Source organism: Apaloderma vittatum, unplaced genomic scaffold (genome assembly GCF_000703405.1).
Source record: "Apaloderma vittatum isolate BGI_N311 unplaced genomic scaffold, ASM70340v1 scaffold29267, whole genome shotgun sequence".
Taxonomy (NCBI): domain Eukaryota; kingdom Metazoa; phylum Chordata; class Aves; order Trogoniformes; family Trogonidae; genus Apaloderma; species Apaloderma vittatum.
In genome coordinates, this window is record NW_009727171.1 from 794 (window position 1) to 1,337 (window position 544).

The 544-nt window shown below is 56.8% G+C and overlaps 1 protein-coding gene across 1 annotated transcript in view; it reads right to left on the reverse strand.

The window, feature by feature from the left end:
• Nucleotides 1-338: 338 nt before the first annotated feature.
• Nucleotides 339-544, reverse strand: part of NSUN5 (NOP2/Sun domain family, member 5) — a gene marked incomplete at its 5' end in the record, with an annotated part of 1,998 nt that continues 1,792 nt past the window's right edge. Inside the window, one exon of the mRNA XM_009873592.1 lies at nt 339-475. Within this exon, the coding sequence (XP_009871894.1) occupies nt 339-475 (137 nt within the window). The remainder of the gene's footprint in view (nt 476-544) is intronic.

Here is a 544-nt window from a genome sequence, read left to right on the forward strand (position 1 = left end):
ATCTGTTTTGTGCTACAGTCAAAGGCTTTTCTGAAACCTCGAGTAAGGATTTTTAGGGCGGGGGGAATGGACACGGTAAAATAACACCCTTAATCCAGCCTGGAGCACTCCGTCCCCACAGGGAGCAGAAACGGGGGTTGTGCTGAACACCGGTACTGTTTGCAGACTTCTCGGCTGTCTCACCCCAGGGCTGGCTTTGGGGTGAGCATTCCCCCTCCCTGGCCATCGGGGGGGCCCAGGCCATTCCACCACAGCTGCAGCTGGCATATGCTTTAGTTGTGTTCAGGCAGCGGAGGGGAGTTCCCAGCTGAGCGCTGTGTGGTCCTAAAAATGTTATTTCACTCCTTCACCCGCTGCTTTTTCCTCTTCCTCTTCTTGGGCGCTGCTCCTGGCTCAGTTCCCTCTCTGTGCTGCACGTTCTCAGTTGCCACAGGCAGGGAGCTGCAGACAAGAGTGAACAGCCTGAGCCATGTGCCTGAGGCCCCGCTCACCACAGTACCTGCCCTCTCCTCCCCACCCGCTACAGCCAGACCTCTTCATCTTT